The sequence below is a fragment of the Hibiscus syriacus genome, unplaced genomic scaffold, assembly GCF_006381635.1.
Source record: "Hibiscus syriacus cultivar Baekdansim isolate YM2019G1 unplaced genomic scaffold, ASM638163v2 tig00111584_pilon, whole genome shotgun sequence".
Lineage (NCBI taxonomy): Eukaryota > Viridiplantae > Streptophyta > Magnoliopsida > Malvales > Malvaceae > Hibiscus > Hibiscus syriacus.
The window spans coordinates 1209954-1226262 of NW_024063127.1; the positions used below are offsets into that span (position 1 = coordinate 1209954).

Below are 16309 nucleotides of genomic sequence, written 5' to 3' on the forward strand. Positions count from 1 at the left end.
TATATTCATGTAAAAAAATAATTAAGGGATTATATATAATAAAGTAAAACATAGAGATTAAAATAAAAAAATGAAAATATAGCACCTAATTTTGAAATAATAATAAAAATAGAGAAATTAGGAACTAAAGTGTAAATATGCACATAAATTAGAGGGATTATTTCATGATTTTCCCTATTTTAAGTGAATAAAACAATACTCCCCAAAACCAAGGACCCCATGCCTTATTTACCCAAAATTTTTATAAACTTAAAACCCATCTTCTTCCTCTCTTCCTCATACGCATAATACCTTCAAAGCTTCCAACTCTTCTCTTTTTTTTTATTTAACTTATTTTTTTTTCGAAAATAAATAAAAATAAAATATAAAGTTGAAAAAATAAAACCAAATGTAAAAATAACCTTTGTGGTGTTTTTTTTCTTTTCAATTTGATGTGTATTTGCTCTTGATTCCTCCTCTATTTCTCTTGATTTTTTTCTGTTTATTTTACATATTGTTATGGGGTTTTTATAGCCCTAGTTTACAAAAAAAGAATCAAAGATGATTTTTCCTTGCTCCTTGCATGTGTGGTTGTTGTTGGTACGTGTGGAAGGGCTGCTTTTGCTTGCTAAAATGTGGAGGGGCTGCTTTTGTGGGTAGAAGATGATGGAATGTGAAATTGGAATTTGCAACCTGGAAGGGTTGCTGCAGGTGTTAATTGGAGTAGGGAACCAGCTGGATCAAGGTAAAAATGGTGATTACAATGCTAATGTGTTATTATGTTTAATATTTGTTAAATTTAAATACCACATCATGCAGTAACTTAATAATTAACCGTCTATCTTTCCAAAACTCTAAAGTTATTTGTCTATTTATTTATTCTTGGTTGATTGAGGGCGACACCAATCTTTATATCAGTGTCGTTGTTGATATTTTTATTTTTATATCAAATAAGTGTGCCTGTAACACCCCGAAATAACTCCAAATCAAAAAAACCCTAGAATTTGATAAATTTTGACCTAATTTTTTAAATTGATAATAGTGACTAAATTGCAAGTTTCGAAAGTTCAGAACCATTTTCCAAAATTCTAGAAAGAGTTTGATAAATGTCGTGGTAATTAAACAAATTTTATTTATCAAACAATCCTAGTTTTGTTTCTTTCAAATCCCGTGCGGCTTCTCCTTCCCCAACTTCTTCCCATCTTGCATAAATCCTAATCGCGCCGCCGTCACCTTTATTTTTCATTGCAGCACCTTCCGAGCATCAAGGTAAGACCTTCGGTCTCCTTATAAGGTCTCGTCGCAACCCTGTCGTTGCTGCCGTCGTCGGGGGTTGTTTTGTGTTGAAATCGCGAGCTTGATTCGCTAAAAAAACGTCGTCGCCGCATGTAATCGGTCGTTTATGGCTACTGCGAGATCGGAGCTCACATGGGGTAGGCCAAGATGGCTAGAGGCACACCGGGGAGGCTCTCGTCAGGCCTGTTTTGTACTGCTGCCGCCGATTGGTAGCATGGGTTCTTGTGGCCAGCCGTGAGGCCACCGACCCTCGGGACTGCTGCCGTTGAAGTTTTGTAGAGTCAAAATGTTCCTATCTGGAAGATCGCTATATTCGAACCAAACCCGCTGTCGGATGGCCGTTCGAGTCGAAAATAATTTTGACGATGTGGGATTTGATTAGGACGTTGTAAGTTTTACAGGAAACTCTGAATCGGAAACCGGGTTACCGCCACTGTTGCCCACTTATTTCGAACCCATTCGAGTTGATCGTGTTAACCTTGATTGTAAACTGATAATCTTTAGTACGTCTGGTTCAATCGTTAAGTTTAGAATAATTTATTAATTATTAAATATTTATTGTAGGCACTAATTCGAATTGATCCACTGCTCGATGCCTGCTTCAACCTCGTACTAAGGAGGAACAAACATGATTGAAAAGGGCCAAGCTTTCCAATGCAAATAGAACCTGCCGCCGCCAAAGGAAGTAATTTGAGTCATCAAGACGAATGGAGATAGTTTTATGCGTGAGCAGTTTCAACACACTTTCTGCCATTGTTGAAAACCTCTGATACCATATACGATATAGATGTATCTCATGAAATATAACCTCTGAATCAATCTTCCATTAACACAACCATCATCTATTTATATACAACCAAGGCACCTGCTTAAACAATATCAAAAAGTACCAAAATAACCACGTACCGTTACAAAACTAAACTAATAACTACCACAGTAAACTAACCGTAACCCTAACAATATATGCTATACATTAAGACTGTGGAACTTTATAAATATTTTTACCTTCAGATAGGATCGAAAATCAGATTGTATGTCATTTTGTATGTCGTATTGGGACGAATTTTGATAGGAGAAGTTAAGTGCATTCACTCAACGGGGTGAATATTACTTTCGAATTTAGTGACCTCTGACTTTGCCTTAGTGACAAATTTCACTTCATACGGTGTGGTTTGATTGTAGATAGTGTATTTCTGGGCCACCCATTCTTTAGATGATGTGACAGGAGTATGGGTGGGTGCATGATAGGGATGGCAAAAAAACCTAAATCCGACGGGGAAAACCGAAAATCGAATTAAACGAGGACGGAAAAAACCGTTTATGCTAAACGGGGACGGGGACGAGTTTGGTAATCCCCGCCCTGATTACCCGATTATGTGGCCCGATACCCTGCCCGATAAATATTAAAAATAATTATTATATATATAATATTAATAAATTTAATTTAATTTAATTTTAAAAATATATATAATATTTATATATTTAATTTAAATATATATATATACCCGGCCCAATACCCGTTTAAATAACCGTTTATGCTAAACGGGATACCCGTTTCCCCGCGATTTTCCCCGATTACCCGATGGGGATCCCCGTTTAAATCCCCGCGGTTTTTTAAGCGGGGACGGATATGAATTTTTTAAACGGGGACGGGGGACCAATACCCGGCCCGTTGCCATCCCTAGTGCATGAGCATTTGTATAACATTCAAATATTTGATTGTCACTGATTGATTCGAACTATATAATTAATATTAGTTGATTCGGACTATATTATGACTTGTGTTTGTTTGCACTTTAGAGACCTACTAAGCTTATTAGCTTATACCCCTTAGTTTCTCTCTTTCAGATATTCAGGTTAGGAGAACTGGTACTTAGAGTTATGACATTATTCAGATTTTATTATATTCATTGTATGACATTTTACTTGGTTTTGTATTTCATATTTTATAAATATTTTATTTTTATAATATGTGTTACGCTTAAATATTTTTGAGACATTGGACATAAATGTTGTTTTGGATTTTAGGAGTTAAAACTCTGAATTTGATAAACGTTTGAGTCACGTTTTAATTATTATTTATTTATTTCGGTTACATAAAATATTTGAAATAAATAAATATGAGGGTTAATTTTTAACGTATTTTAAATAATGTTCTAGTAAGTTTTTGGAGAACTTAGGACCTTCTGGATCTTGTCTCTTTCATCTAGGTCGGGTAAAGGGGTTACAGTGTCTTTATGATACTTTTCTTTTGCTTTTATGTCATGTTTTCCTCTGATTTTATGATATATTTTTTGTCATTTGGTTGATATATTTTTGGTCATTTGGTTGTTATTTTAGTTTATCTTTTTTCTCAAAGTTGGATTGACATCACCACGACTGATCAAGATGGTGTTTATTGTTGTCAATACAATCAGATATATTTGTATCCATCTTTTGTTCATCAATATTTATTTTTTCTTCATATGGTTTTGTTCAAGTTTTTAGGTTATATTTATAATATTTTTCTTCTATGGTGCTTTTGTAATCTTAAGTGACTAGTTTTTGTGTTAATAGTTATAGATTTTTTGTGTTTTGGATTATGAAATTGGAAAAGAATGGGGTCTCCTCAGCTCCCGTAAGTAGGCTCTTGCGTGTAAATTAAGGTATGAACAACCTATTGATGTAGCTTGGTGAGTCTGGGGCATTCATTTTCTGCCTTCTCTAAGTGGATGGTGTGTGCGTGTCTCTGAAGTCAATGGAAAGTGGTACGTAGGTTACTTGGTCTCATCGGGTTTTTTAAAGTTCCATCCAAATTTCTTTGATTAATTCGACTTCAATTTATGTGTTTGTAAATGATTAATTTACTGCGATATTGTAAAACATCATATATTTAAGCAAGTGGAACTGTATGATCTCTCACGATAGTAAACTCATTGTACTGCAATGTTGAAAAACATCATTTTATTGCGTAAATGAAAACAACTAAAACGCTACGTGATCGCGGGTATATAATACATGCTCGTACTATAATTCAAACTCCCACACTAAACCATAAACATATGCTGAGTTGTAAGGAAAAACGTGTTCAAACAACGGTATTAACCATTTTATTCCTTCAAAGCGCCCAAGACGAAGCAGCAGCATGCATGCTTCAGTTTTATTTGATAAGGCTTACTGTATTGTTGTTAAACTCCTGCAGCAGAGAAACAGAAAGATGTGTCGTTACTTACGTACACAATCGAAGTTGTAAGTGAAGGTCCCAATGGGGAAGACACTAACCAGTAGCATGAAGCAGTATGGGGATTTTCTAGACGCGATTAGGAGGCAGATAATACATGCCTCCTCCTTGGTATGTCTCGGCCTCTGGTTTCTTTGGTGGCGATGGCGGTGGAACCGAAGGAGGGGACGGTGGTGTTGGAAGGGATGGGTGATGGTGATACCTGGCGACGGTGATGTCGGGGAGAATTGAGAGAGAAATGAAGAGAAATAGAACGAGGTTGGTGATGGGAAGTGAGGGTCTATTTCCCTTTGTGTTTGCCATTATGAAATTGGTTTAAGAATGCAATGGGATGGGATGGGATCTCCTCAGCTTTGGTGATGCCTATTTATAAAGCAATTGGCATTCTTTTCCTGTCTCGTGCACTCAATGGTTTCTGGGTAATTGTCATCGTTTTGTGAAATTCCATCCATTTTCGTGCTGGACTTGACTTGATTTTGATATTAATGCTTGCTCCCACTTGACCGTTATTCACCAACTTCTACATTTCTTAGTTGGGTCGTCGTGATTATGTGAAACTCGTTTTGGTTGACTTAATATATAATACTATAATAACTACATTCAAATTATTTTGTTTAATATTTTTAATAAAAAAATACAAACTTCAATATTAAAAAATTAATTATTACTTTTAATTTTGGCTTCAACTAAAAAAAATATTTAAACTATGGCAATTTTTTCTCTAGAAATCTAAATTATTTTTTGGTCAAACTAAGTTCTTAAACTGTTATATGTAATCACTTTAAGTATCTCAACTATTTTTTTTTGTAAAAATAAGTCCCTAAACTATATCATTTTTTGCTTTAAGCCGCTAAAATATATTTTAATCAAACAAATACTTAATTTTATGTAATGTATCAACATAAAAAATATATAAAAATTAACTATAATAATTTAAGCATCTAATTTATCTAAAAAAATAGTTAACCAAAGTAAAAAAGTACCTATTTGTACTTAAGCCTTTAATTTTAAAGTATATTTAATATTTTATTTAAAATTAACTGCAAAATATAGATAAATTATCTGATACAACTTAAAAAATATATAAAATATAAAACTACCTCAATAGTTAAAGGAATGATCATTACTTCTAGAAGTCTCCGATTGTAGGATAATTTAATATTCATTGTCAAATGGGTGAAAATTTTTAGAACATATATTATCCCTTATAATCATGTTAGATTAATAAAAAATTATTCAAATTTCCTTTAAATTTCAAAATTAGAGATTATATTTTACTCATGTCAAAAATTCCTTTGAAAAAGATTAAAGGACCAAGTTCCATTTTCTACTTCAAACCAAAGCAGCAGCAGCCACGTTTCACAAAGAAGCTAAACATTCAATCACAAGCGATGCCACATCCCAATAGCCACACCACAAACATTGATTGCAAAGGAAATAACAAAAAGCGATATCAACTTGATCTTAGACAATTTGATAACAAAAACAAAAGGGGGTCGTCTCTATCGCCTCCTCATTCCTCGTCCCCGGCCAGGGAAACCACCCCCACGCCCTCTACCACCCATAGCACTTGCAGCAGCCTCTCCTTGTGCACTCTCCGACTGCAAAATTGAACACACGAAAGCAATTAAGGAGCTTTACAGCACATCAAATGCATGAGAGAACACATCAAGGCCAAAAACTAGTTCCGCAAATATGAAAACACTACTAAAGTAGGTAGATAGGTTAACTAAGGTAGAATTTATGGCGTCAATATCCAGCAAGAACAAAATTATGTAGTTAAAAGTCTAAGTTTCCTCGACGGACATTTTCGTTAATAACATTTTCAGATGATCAAAAAAGACAATAACTAGATAAGTAAAAAAAAAAAACTCTTATTTGCCCTTTCTACTCTATTTTTGAGCAGAAACCCACCAGAGACTTCAGAACCAAAAAAATTAAATGTATATTCATCTATGTTTAATTATCATGAAATTTCTCGTTTTGTCTACTAAGAGTATAAGCACGTCAAACTACTTGAAAGATCATCAACCACAAATAGGTCTTGCTAACAAAATTTATGGCCAAGGATGAGCTTCAATAACACATTGATATTTCCCGAGAAGCTTTTGTTGTCTAGCATTACACCTTGACAACAATGATTATGAATATCATAGAGACACCAAACTCTGAAATTATGGAGCATTTTCATACAAAAATAATTGAGCAATATAAAGATACAAGGTTAACACAAACAAGCAAATGACAAACCACGGAATATAAAAAAGCATGCATGTACTTCTAGACAGGGAACAATGCACTACCTTGGGATTTTTAACAGTCTCGTCTACACTTAGAATAAGACATGCAGCCTCAGTTGCAGCATTGATGGCATTGATCTGTCAACAAACATTTTAGATGCCAGAGGAACAATTTATGAAGTTAAGATTAGCACGGAACTAAAATGTACAGAATTATATAATCAATTGTTAGTTGGCAATTGATCAAGCCACCTTTACAACTGATGGCTCCCACACAAAGTTTGCAAATGAATCTGCTATTCCACCAGTGTTGATGTCCACTCCATAAGGTGCACCCTCACCTGCCCAGAACCTCAAACTATTGAAGGAGAATGTTTCACTGATAACAATACCAGAAAATGATTAAAAGAGATTTAGAATAAAAAAATATTGAAAAGAACAAAACCAGATGGAAGTGCATGCTTCTGCCTTAATTTGTTCAACACATCAGTGGCATCAAAACCAGCATTGTCACAAAGCTGTCTAGGGATAACCTGAAGATGAGAAGAAACATCAGGATGTCAAATATCTGCCCCATAGTTTAAATGCAAAAGTTTCATCTTGATAGACAGCAAAGTTACATCCTACCTTACCAAATATATTGCTCTCATGATAAAAGAGTTTTTCATACATTCATGAGGAAGTCATACTACGGAAGCATTATACAATGGTCTCCAAATAAAAGCATACACAAGCAAGGACAATAAACTGTGTATATAAAATCTTCCAACGAATATATCAAATACACTTTTCTGGTAATAATTTACATGACTGGCTACCTTTGACAAGAAAACAAATTCAAATTTGTATATCTGTATTCAAGAAAAATATACTGACCATTCAAATGGTTCAGAAAAATCAAGAAGCGAGACTTTAGCATAAAATCAATGTTGTGGCATGTCTACATGTGTATATGCATCTCAGGTAATGACTTATTTCGTATAAAGAAATTAAAAAAACAACTTTTTCCTTTTAAGTATGGACGAGTCCAAAGCCTAGAAGAAAACTAGGGAAGTGAAATTCACAATTTCCAAGGACCAAGACCCAGCCTTGGAAGAATCTATCTCCCAAGGAAGATGGGTGATGATTTGGGCTAAACCGGAAGATAAAAGAAAGGGCAGAAACACCTACCTCAAGTGCTTTTGCATAAGAGTTGATAAAAAGTTGAGATTTCCCAGCTATTGTGCGTGCATGCTGCCTCAAGTATCGACTTATCTCCATCTGCCAGCAAAGGCAAGTTTCACATATGGAGAACAAATAGTCTTCGAATATGCTTAAAAATTCACTAGTTATTGTAAATACATACATCTATTGCACCACCTCCAGCAACTACAGTAGAGTTCTTCAAAGCTCTTCTAACAATCATAATTGCATCATGTAAACTCCTCTCAGCTTCTTCAATGAACTGAAAATAATAATGCATATAATCTCTTGCATCAGCATGAAAAAGTAATACTCCCTCCGTCCATTTACATTGTCCATTGTTGACTTTTCACGTAGTTTTAGGAAGAAAAAAGTTTGTGCAAGAAAGGTGTTGTAAAAAAATAAAATGACAATTTTATCCTAGAAAAGTTAAATTTTATTTTATTGGGAAACTAGAAAAAGAATAGAAAGGGAAATGTGCCTGGTAAAAGTTGATTTTTTCAAAGAGACAATTTAAATGGGACAATTTTAAAACACGAAAGGGAAAAATTTTAATGGGACAGGGAGTATATGCTAATAAACATCACTAGAAAAAATATGAAAACCTGATCAGCTCCGCCACGAAGAACTATAGTAGCTGTCCGTCCTGATGGGCAACCACTGAAAATATTAAATCTTTCGTTTCCAACCTGCTTTTCCTCAAAAACCTCACATGTTCCCAGAACCTTTAAAACAACAAAGAAGAAAATTAAATTCAAAAGATTCAATAAGAACTGAAAAGCTGGAAAGGTTATACTGGGGTGTTTTGGTTGGGGGGGGGAGGCGGGGTTGGCTGCATTTCCATAAGTATATATAGACCTCGTCAATTATGTTGTTAACAGATGTTTGTACGGTTCCACCAGTTGCCGCAGCCACCCGGTGAAGATCTTCCTCAGCTACACGACCAGCACAGAAAATATCTCTATCTGCAAAATACTGGCAACACACATTCAGGTTAATAAAACTTGAGGATAAAAAAGTCATAGTTATTGACAAAAATCACTCCTCAAAGTTCCATGGAAAAGCAAAACTATCAATGGAGAGAACATTGGAGCTGGAAAGAAATATATGTTTGAATTATGAAGTGTCAAGTAAGAGCGTGCATATGGCAACATAACCCTTTTACAAGGCCCAACAAAAGAACTCATACAAGCAGGTAACAAAGTAGCCAGAGTGAATGTCATAGGTCTTTTCATAGTCACCAGATAAAACTTATTTTCACATACAAAAATATGTATTAACTCAATTTAGTCGGAACATAACCCCAAAAGGAAAATGATTTATAAAGATTGTGTTAGTTATGAATAGTTAAAAAGACATGTTTAAAGAAAGACAAATGCAGTGTTTACAATCAAGGCAAAATCTCACCTGTGTTGCTAAATCACCAATAGCCAACCTTGAAAGAACAACTTTTGCACCACTCTTCACACATTTATCCAACTTGTCATATATGATATTCCATTCCGCATCAACAATTGATTGATACTGTGATGGATCGGAAAGTCTGTAGCATTTAGTACAAAAGGTAGAGTCAATACTGACATGAAAATATAATTCAAATAAAAGATAGTAAAAACAACTACCTTATCTCAGCATTTTCTTTCTCGGATTTTAGTTCCAACTCAATGTTTAACAGAAGTATTTTGGGATTCAAAAACTTCTTTGGCTGCTGTTCAAAACCAGCATATGAAAATGTCTTTTTAAACGCAACACCGTTGACCAAAAAGGAGTCCCTCATATTACCACCAGGAACCTTGAAAAAGAAAAAATAATAATAATCAATTTTTGATATGACAGTAATATATGATGCAAGAAACATAAAACCTTGACCCATATTTTAAACCTTATAAAAACCAGTAAAATTGATGCACGCCTCATTTACTAAAGGTACATTGCAACATTGACACTTACATGAAGCTCAATCACTAATGGATGAGACCAGTGTTAAAAAGGGTGCAAGGCGCATCAAGGCAATAGGGATTTTATAGCAAAGGCGCACATTTTAAAAATAAAAAATATAAAAGTTTCTTCCAGTTGTATAATCAAACATAAAGAAAAGTTCAGGCAATATAATACCAAAGAGTATTCATTATCAACATTTTATGTATTAAACATCACTTTTGTTCCATCAACCATTGTACCTTGAGAACCCAAGCAAAACCCCCCTTCCTTCCTTGGTCCACAATTCCAAATAAGAAACTAAAACAATAAATAAAAGTCTAATAATGAGTTGGCATCAACTTCTTACTTGTCTCCTTCTTGTCCCTCTCCCTCCACCTCGCACCTCTCAACAAATGTGTCTTCCTCCTTGTTAACACCACCTACACCCTAAATCCCTCCTCTATCCACCCTAAATCCTCCATTTTCGTATGTCTAAATTGTGTTTCCAAGATTTTTTTTTTCTTTCTCATGGAATCAAATTTCACCATGTGCTAAACGTGCTGCTCAAGAACCTATTACTATGCAACAAAACTCACTGAAACCTATCTTTTCCTCCCTCGATTTTCAATTCGTGCATGCATGTCTCTCTAATTTTGCATGCTCAGTCGGTTGTCTATTTTAAGACCAAAAATGGCCTCTATTCGTCCCCCTTTGTATTTCTTTCAAACTTCAAGACAAACAGTAATTATATAAGGTAAAGCACCCCCCCCTTTTATCTGTATTTCATGCCAAATTTTCATACGTCTCCCATTAAACTCTCTTTTCTAGTCACACCCACCATATTTTACTCTTTTCTTCATTGACATTTCATTTTTACTTCTTTTGAGTTGTTGATATATAAGTTAGCGTGTAAAACATAATTAAAAAAAGACAAAAAATTGAAAAGGCAGCGCCTTGCTGCGTTTCATTGAAAGCACCTCGCCTAGACCTAATTAGGCACTTCACCCTCGCCTCTCCTTAGCGCCTAGGCACGCCTCAGTTGCACCTTTTTAAACATTGGATGAGAATCTAAATATAAAGAGCAGCCAAGTGCTACACACAGCTAGGAAGTAAGATAGTGTGATATAAGACACATTGGATCCAAAATATCATTTCCCATGACAGGGCATCATTTCAAAAGACCCAAGTATAAATATCAGGAAAAAAAAAGGCAAAAAGGGTCGACAATAAGGCATGAAACAGAAGGTTACCTTCTTAATTCCAATCATATTTAACCTATCTTCATTTCCAATTGCAATAACAGCATCCACAACCATTGATGCAAAAAACTCCTTTTCTCCACCAATGAGTTTTGAAGAAAGTGTTGTTGCGGCACATTTAGCTAGTAAGTTTTTCTTCTCTTCTAGACTCTTCCCCTCTATACTAACAGCTAGTTCTTTGATCTTCTCAATTGCCTGTCCATTAGGTAAAACAATCAACATAAATACACACATAAAAACTACTGCCACATCTAAACCATGATAGGAGGGCTAAAAACGTAAACTCACCAAATTGCAAGCAGTTCTATAACTGCGAATAAGATTTTGAGGGTGGACTCCATCCTCAACAAAAGGCTTGGCCTCTTTCAAAAATTCTCCAGCTAGCAGTACAACGGTTGTAGTACCATCACCAACCTGCAAGACACAAGAACAAAGCTACTTAATTCATTTAAATAGCACGAAAAATAGTGGATCTAGATAGCATCAATACCTTTAAGCAGATTCATGATGCTGAACAAAAACCAACTCAATATCGAACTATCAGCTTAGTAATGAAAACCCAATGTCCAAGCAACTATTTAAACTACAATTGAATTAAAACTGGATAAAACAATTCGGAATCTACAACATAAAAAAGAGTAAAAGGGAATAGTTAGTGACCTCGGAGTCCTGAGACTTGGCGATATCGACGAGGATCTTGGCGGCAGGATGGACAATATCCAGAAGCTTCATGATGGTAGCACCATCGTTGGAAATGGTGACATTTCCTTTGTCATCGTGGATGAGCTTGTCCATGCCCCTGGGACCCAGAGTCGTTCTAACTACATCAGCCACGGCCGTGCAAGCGTTTATGTTGCTGACTAGCTGCGCCTTCCCCTGGGAAGTGTCCGTCCCTTCTTTCAAAAGAATGATTTGAGGTTGCTGAAAAGAAAAGGAAAAGAAAGATTGAGAAGCATTTCAAAAAGAAATTCAATACACTAAGAAAAATGAGTGAAGACAAGTGAAATTACTAGCATGGATGCCATTGCTGCTAGGGTTTTGCTTGTTTTAGAATGAAGAGAGGAGCAAAGCGAAAGAGAGAGGGAGAAGAGTGTTCGACGAGTTCTTCCTTAAGCTTTTTTTAGGGGTTTAAGTTTTGAACTCTTTGCGAAGGCTATTGGGCGTAAATGAAAGAATTTGTTTCGGTTTCGGCTTAGAATTGGGCTCTTCTAATTTATGACCCAACTTCATAAAGCTGATCACTTTGGCGGCACCAAGTTGAAGCAGCACATCACACAGTTTCTCTTCTAGTAATCAAATTTTCAATTTTTATTTCTGAAAAAGAATAAATCCCAGTTTTTTCCATGTCAATCTCCACTTCTTTTCTACCCGTCATCTCATCTGGTCCAATCTTTTAATGTTCATCATCATTTTCAACTCGTACCCCTGGAGAAACCCATCACCAAGATAGCTTAATTATGTGTCAGCAGCTCTCACTTAGCCTTCTGTTACATCTGTTCGGCTTCTTTCCCCCAGACCCCATGAACTCGAGGTATGTCTTAGCGTTTCATCTTTGTTTATGCCTTTTGGATGTTTGTGTAAATTTCTCTGGAGCAGTAGGAGTTTGTCTTAGCCTTTGAGTTTTGATGCTTAGTGTGGGTCTTGTATTGTTAGAATTTGATGAAATTTTCAATATCAAGTGCATATGCTGGTAATTCTATTATAATTCTGATAACAAGTGGGCATTAATGACGAGGAAAAAGTGGAAATTCCAAAATTCCCCTACTTCTATATTGAATATCAGTAGACATCGGGAAATAGTGGAAATGGATTTGCTCTTTAAACATTATCTTTCAATTTTAGTTAAGCCTTTCTCAGTTACAGAGTCTCTATAAAAAGTTGAAGTTACTGTGACTAATGTTAAAGTGATGTGGAATTGTTGTTGTATGGAAACTAGCATTTTATGGCGGAATTTAGCCATGTGCAAAAATGTCTTTTTAGTTCCTAATAGTCAAATTATTCTGTGTAGCATTTGGAGGCATGCTGTGTCAGTTGGATGTCTAAAACCATCCTTGTATGTTAAACACATTCTATGTTCTATGGTCTCGTGCACGTCTTTGCAGTGGAAAAGGTATGTGAAAGATGCAGATTTTATCGTAACGATTCTCAGTCTTGAGCTGTGTTGGTCGGTGCTTTTACGTGCATAAGAAATCATTTTGGGGACACCCTCATAGTTAATACGTGAGACTGATTTTCTCATTCTAAGGTTAATGAATCAGTATTATTTGTTTCTCAGTTTTTTTAGCTTACCGAGGATGGTATTATAATCTTTCATGCTTGAGAGTACAATCTGTAGTTGCTGTTTTGAGGATTACTGGATCGAAATTCTTTATTCATACTTGTGCTAAACATTTTTAACCACCTGGTTTTAGCAGGCATTACATACCATCCATGGATCCCTTTGGAATGCAAATGAATGACGACCCATTTTATAAATGCAAAGGGTTTTCCTTAAAGAAAGTGGAGAAGCGCGTGCAGTCGATCAGTCTCACAACATTGACCCAAATGTTGTGATGCCAACAATTTTTTAGATGAATGTGTGCTTTCATTTCAAAACAAAACTCAATACACAATCCTCCCCTACCAAGTAACACAAACTGTACAAACCAAACATGTGCACTCAAAACAGGGGAAAGCACAAAGCCCCCACAAAAAAACAAAAGAATGATCGAAACCTCCCTATGCACCTGAGCCATCAATACCCCAAGCTGCACAGAAATACCTATTAACAGACCTTCTAGTTTTAACCTTCATATCATGAAACATCATTCTCACAAACTCCTTAATCTGCAAAACAATATCATTCACAATTGCCTGAAAAATCATTTGATTGTGCTCCTTCCAAATACACATCACCAAACAGTTCTAAGCCACTTTCAATAAAGTCTAAAGCAGAACCTTCCCTTTCAAATGGTAACAAGCCCAGTGGAGCTCATGTTCCCAATCCAAAACCCTTCTCCACGGCTGACAAGTCTGGAGAGTACCCTCCCACACGGCCTTGGAAAAACCACAGTTAAAGAACAAATGGTCCCTCGTTTTCTGCTCATTTGAAAGGAAAAAAAACACACACACACACAATTCGTTTATAGATACACCGAAAGAAATGAGCCTGCTTTTAGTCGGTAATCTATCAAGAATTGTCATCCAAGAAATAACATAAATCTTGGAAATATGCCCCGGATGCCACACAAGTCTATCCCAAGCCACTTTATCTCGCCTTATCCTCATCTCATTCAAAATCCCACGAGTAGAGGAACAAGAATCCCTCAATAGCCCCTGAACCAACATAACCCTAGGTTAAAGCCGTAATAAATTCATCCAAGTCCAACAGCAATTTCGAGAACACGATAGCAACCAAAAAGTATTATTTTTTATAATATAAGAATGAATCCAAACTACCTAGATAAAACCGTCCTTAAGCAACAACTTCCAAATCAACCCAACCATACAAGCTTGATTCCAAATCTTTAGATCCTTGAGAGTTGAGACCAAGCCTCCCTCAGATTTGGGAGAACAAACCTGCGATCAACTAGCTCTAGCCCCTTTTGCAGGCTTGTCTTCACCCTTCCAGAAGAACTTAGAGAAAGCTGATTAATTCGTTTAATGATCGTGTCCGGTAGTATCATTTGAACAATCCAAAAATTCTCAATACTATAAATGACAACACAGATAAGTTGGATTCTACCAACATACGAAAGGAGATTAGCTTGCCACCCTTGCAACCTAGCAACAATCTTCTCAACAAGAGGAAGGCAATCCCTTACAAACAGCCTTTTAGAGGAAGACTCAAATATCTGATCGGGAGTTTGCCACTACATATACCAGTACTCTCATGAATCTCCTACAATGTGTCATCCCTAATGCTAAAGGAAAAAAAGCTTAGACTTGCCAGCATTCATCTATAGCCCTGCAAAACAGAAGGCTTTAAGGACCTCCCAAACGCCCAAAATAGAACTAACTGTGTCCTTGGAGAAAACCAGCAGATCATCAGCAAAATAGAAATTAGTAAGCTGGATCCTTTGGCACTTCGAGTGATACTGTACAACACCATACTCCGCCACTGTATCCAACAACTTCGATAAGACATTCATAGTGATCACAAAGAGATAAGGGGACAAAGGATCACCTTTTCTAACCCCCTTTGCCCCTTCAAAAAAATCAACAAGACTACCATTGAAGGAGATAGAGAAAGGAGTGGTAACACACTCCCTAATCCAAGAGATAATCACATCATGTATCTCAAACACATCTGACACAACAAGCAAAAAACATCAATCAAATGAATCAAAAGCCTTTTGCAAATCCAATTTTAAAGCACACCTAGGAGATAGAGATGCACGATTATAACCTTTCACTAGCTCTTGAGCCATAAGGGTGCTATCCATGATACTTCGGTCAGGAATAAAGGCACTTTAACTCTCAGAAATAACCTCAGGCAGAGACCCGTTAAGTCTAGACAGTATAATACAAGTTATGCATTTGTAAACAACACTGCGACATGAGATAAGCCTAAAATCTCGCATGTAACTAGGGTTAATTTTCTTTAGAACAAGCACTAATGTGGTCGCATTGAAGGCGGGCAGCATTTTCGAGTGCTCAAAGAAATAAAACACAGCCTGAGAGACATCTTCCCTAACTATATCCCAAGCCACCTTGAAGAAGTGGGAGGAATAGCCATCCGGCTCAGGAACCCTATCAAAGTCCTGAGCAAACATGGCAGCCTTGACTTCTTCCTTAGAAACTTTTTTCTGCAAATGATCCTTTGCCAGATCAAGAAAGATAACTCCAGTAACTCCTTAAGAAAACTAACATTTTCCCCCGAAACTGAGTTGTTTCTTGACCCCAACAGCTGTTCAGAGAAGGTAATAGCTTCCTCAGAAATTTGCTCATGCGTATCCAAAAGCCAACCCTGCTCATTCAACATAGAATAAATCATTTGCCTATTCTGCCTAACAGCCACCATAGAATTGTTTTAGTTTGTATATTTGTAGACACCCATTTTTGACCGGGCTTAAAAAATATTATATTATTATTAATTATATTACATATATTTTGTAGGCCCAACTAGTGACCCAAATGAGGTCCAATTGTTCGAGCCCAATTACAACAACTCACTAAGCCTGTTTACAAAGCAAGACCCAAATTACAACAACTCACTAAGCCTGTTTACAAAG

At 36.1% G+C, this 16309-nt stretch overlaps 2 protein-coding genes and 1 long non-coding RNA gene across 4 annotated transcripts; all 3 read right to left on the bottom strand.

The window, feature by feature from the left end:
- Positions 1–4203: 4203 nt before the first annotated feature.
- On the bottom strand, positions 4204–4817 carry LOC120165645. The gene is made up of 2 exons (XR_005519844.1): positions 4537–4817; positions 4204–4450 (listed from the first exon to the last, which is right to left on the bottom strand). It is a non-coding gene; the product is annotated as an uncharacterized LOC120165645 (long non-coding RNA).
- A 1069-nt stretch (positions 4818–5886) lies between these two features.
- LOC120165608 (T-complex protein 1 subunit eta) lies at positions 5887–12247 on the bottom strand. 2 transcript variants are annotated; one of them, XM_039175089.1, is made up of 15 exons: positions 12107–12247; positions 11757–12017; positions 11385–11510; positions 11088–11291; positions 9540–9709; positions 9325–9460; positions 8776–8892; positions 8523–8642; positions 8081–8179; positions 7906–7995; positions 7181–7268; positions 6988–7076; positions 6799–6873; positions 5975–6096; positions 5887–5904 (listed from the first exon to the last, which is right to left on the bottom strand). In XM_039175089.1, exons 1-14 carry the CDS (start codon positions 12119–12121, stop codon positions 5998–6000), a joined length of 1689 nt encoding a protein of 562 aa, XP_039031020.1. In that variant the 5' UTR covers positions 12122–12247; the 3' UTR covers positions 5887–5904; positions 5975–5997. The 2 variants fall into 2 exon arrangements, with proteins under 2 accessions (XP_039031020.1, XP_039031019.1); XM_039175088.1 differs by having other exon boundaries at positions 5900–6096.
- A 3300-nt stretch (positions 12248–15547) lies between these two features.
- LOC120165578 lies at positions 15548–16098 on the bottom strand. Its single transcript, XM_039175066.1, has 2 exons — positions 15946–16098; positions 15548–15883 (listed from the first exon to the last, which is right to left on the bottom strand). Exons 1-2 carry the CDS (start codon positions 16096–16098, stop codon positions 15548–15550), a joined length of 489 nt encoding a protein of 162 aa, XP_039030997.1.
- Positions 16099–16309: the final 211 nt, after the last annotated feature.

Bases quoted from the DNA above. Each gene is read 5' to 3' on its own strand.
- LOC120165608 (XM_039175089.1), bottom strand. The intron at 8,893-9,324 runs GTGAGATTTTGC...GTGTGTTGCCAG, and splicing joins TTGGTGATTTAGCAACACAG to TATTTTGCAGATAGAGATAT. The intron at 7,077-7,180 runs GTTTTGTTCTTT...GGTTCTGGGCAG, and splicing joins GAAGCATGCACTTCCATCTG to GTGAGGGTGCACCTTATGGA.
- LOC120165578 (XM_039175066.1), bottom strand. From the start codon at position 16,098: ATGGTGGCTGTTAGGCAGAATAGGCAAATGATTTATTCTATGTTGAAT. The intron at 15,884-15,945 runs GTTAGTTTTCTT...GATCATTTGCAG, and splicing joins ACTCAGTTTCGGGGGAAAAT to AAAAAAGTTTCTAAGGAAGA.